This window comes from Pteropus vampyrus, unplaced genomic scaffold, assembly GCF_000151845.1.
Source record: "Pteropus vampyrus isolate Shadow unplaced genomic scaffold, Pvam_2.0 Scaffold431, whole genome shotgun sequence".
NCBI lineage: Eukaryota > Metazoa > Chordata > Mammalia > Chiroptera > Pteropodidae > Pteropus > Pteropus vampyrus.
The window spans coordinates 427,056-429,053 of NW_011889212.1; the positions used below are offsets into that span (position 1 = coordinate 427,056).

A 1,998-nucleotide genomic window follows, 5' to 3' on the forward strand; every position below is an offset into this window, starting at 1 on the left:
ACACACACATATAGCCTTGCCATTATCTTGTAACTTATTGGACACCTATTGAAGTATTGTAAGTGTGGTTCCATTTACCTTTTAAAAAGATATTTAAAATAATTAATCTCAATGTACAGGATGATAAGGTAATCAAGATAAAGTTTTAAATCTGAACTAAGTTGCAGTAGGAATAATGGATGTAAAAGAATATTATAGATATCTTACTAACAGAGGATTTTTGCAATTTGATGATAGAATGTAGTTGAAAATATATATTTACTTCCATGTCTATACCTAAGTATCATCGTCTTGCAAATAAGGACAAGTTACTTTCGTAGTCATAACAGATAACAGCATGCTAGCCTCCTATTTCAAATTCAAACTCTGTTCAGGATGTCTGTCTTTGAATATTCAGTCACATACATCCATACATTAGTTGCTTAGTGAAATTTGTGAATTACTTATAAATTATGTTTGTTTTATAACAACAACAACAACAACAAAAAAAACTCTAAATGATTTAATTCTCCCGCTCTGCCCATTCCCAGAATCATCACTTGAGAGTGGAATTATTGAGACAGTCTTCTGTTGATCTCCCTTCTTCATCTCTCTCAAATTCAGTCCATCATGCTCATGCTTTCAGACATGCTATTCCTTAAATTTGAGTTATCATGGTAGGTGTTTGTTGTAGAGGTTAAATTGTCTCTATAGTATCTCCTGAATTGCAAGCCTTTTATAGGTACTCCCAAATTTACTTCATGCATACTATTTAAAATTATCTCTCACCAGATGCCAAATTATACCCTCTATTCCAGTCAGACTAACATCCTTCATAGCTGAGTATACATGGTATAACTTTAATAAATGCTATTTGAATAATAGTCTCAATTCATCCAAATTTTATCCTTTCTTTAAGTGCTGATGGCTGACTCAACTCCAACTGCTCCATTACATAGTGTTGTGTTTCAACCACTCAAAATGTTAATTAAATCCCCATAAACTATATCATATATCACCAGATTATTTTATCCTTTCTATTCAATATTGTATTCTTGACTTTATTATAAATTCTGTACTGCACAGTTTTTCATTCTTTCCTTCAGTCTTGCACAAGATAGTGACCACTGTGGCACTGAACACATAGTAGGTGCCAATAAATCCTTACTGGCTGATAATTTATTACCTCACTATCCAAGTTCTTATCTCCTACATTTGTTAAAAAACTTCCCCAACACCTTCTTCCGGATTTGTGGAGTCTTTACACAATACACAATGGGGTTCATTAGGGGTGGCAACAACAAGAATATATCTGCAATAAGGATTACAACGAGAGGACTTTTATGCTTGCCAAAGCGGTGTATGGCAGCCAGGGTGTTGATGGGTACATAGAAAATGAGCACAGCACAGATGTGGGAGACACAGGTATTGAGGGCCTTGAGTCTCTCTGCCAGAGATGCAATGCTGAGTACAGTCTTCAAGATCAGCATGTAAGACAGAATAATTAATACCAAGTCCAGCATAGTACAGACAGCAACAAAGAAGCCATAGATAACATTGATCTTGTTGTCAGAGCAAGCCAGATTCATGGTATCCTGATGAAGACAGTATGAGTGAGAAAGGAGATTCTTCCTACAATATTTTAATCTCCTTAGAGTGAAAGGAAATGGAAGTACTAAAAAAATGCTCCTGATGGCTAAAATCAATCCCATTTTAACAACTCTGTTGCTAGTGAGGAGAGAACTATATCTGAGGGGATTGTGAATGGCAAGAAAGCGATCCAAAGACATAACTAGAAGCACTGAGGATTCCATGGCAGTGAATCCGTGGATGAAGAATTCTTGAGCAAAACAGGCATTGGGTGAAATTCCCATGGCATTGAACAAGAAGATTCTCAGCATAGTAGGAAGGGAGGAGAAGGACAGGCCCAGGTCAGAGATGGCCAACATGGCAAGGAAATAATACATGGGCTCATGAAGTGAGGGTTCTGTCTTTATAATAAAGAGAATGGTGCTATTA

The 1,998-nt window shown here is 36.2% G+C and overlaps 1 protein-coding gene across 1 annotated transcript in view; it reads right to left on the minus strand.

Annotated features, from left to right (window-relative positions):
• Positions 1-1,181: 1,181 nt before the first annotated feature.
• The window catches only part of LOC105306239 (olfactory receptor 51A7-like), a 2,469-nt gene continuing 1,652 nt past the window's right edge, over positions 1,182-1,998 (minus strand). Inside the window, exon 2 of the mRNA XM_011381139.1 lies at positions 1,182-1,872. Within this exon, the coding sequence (XP_011379441.1) occupies positions 1,182-1,872 (691 nt within the window). The remainder of the gene's footprint in view (positions 1,873-1,998) is intronic.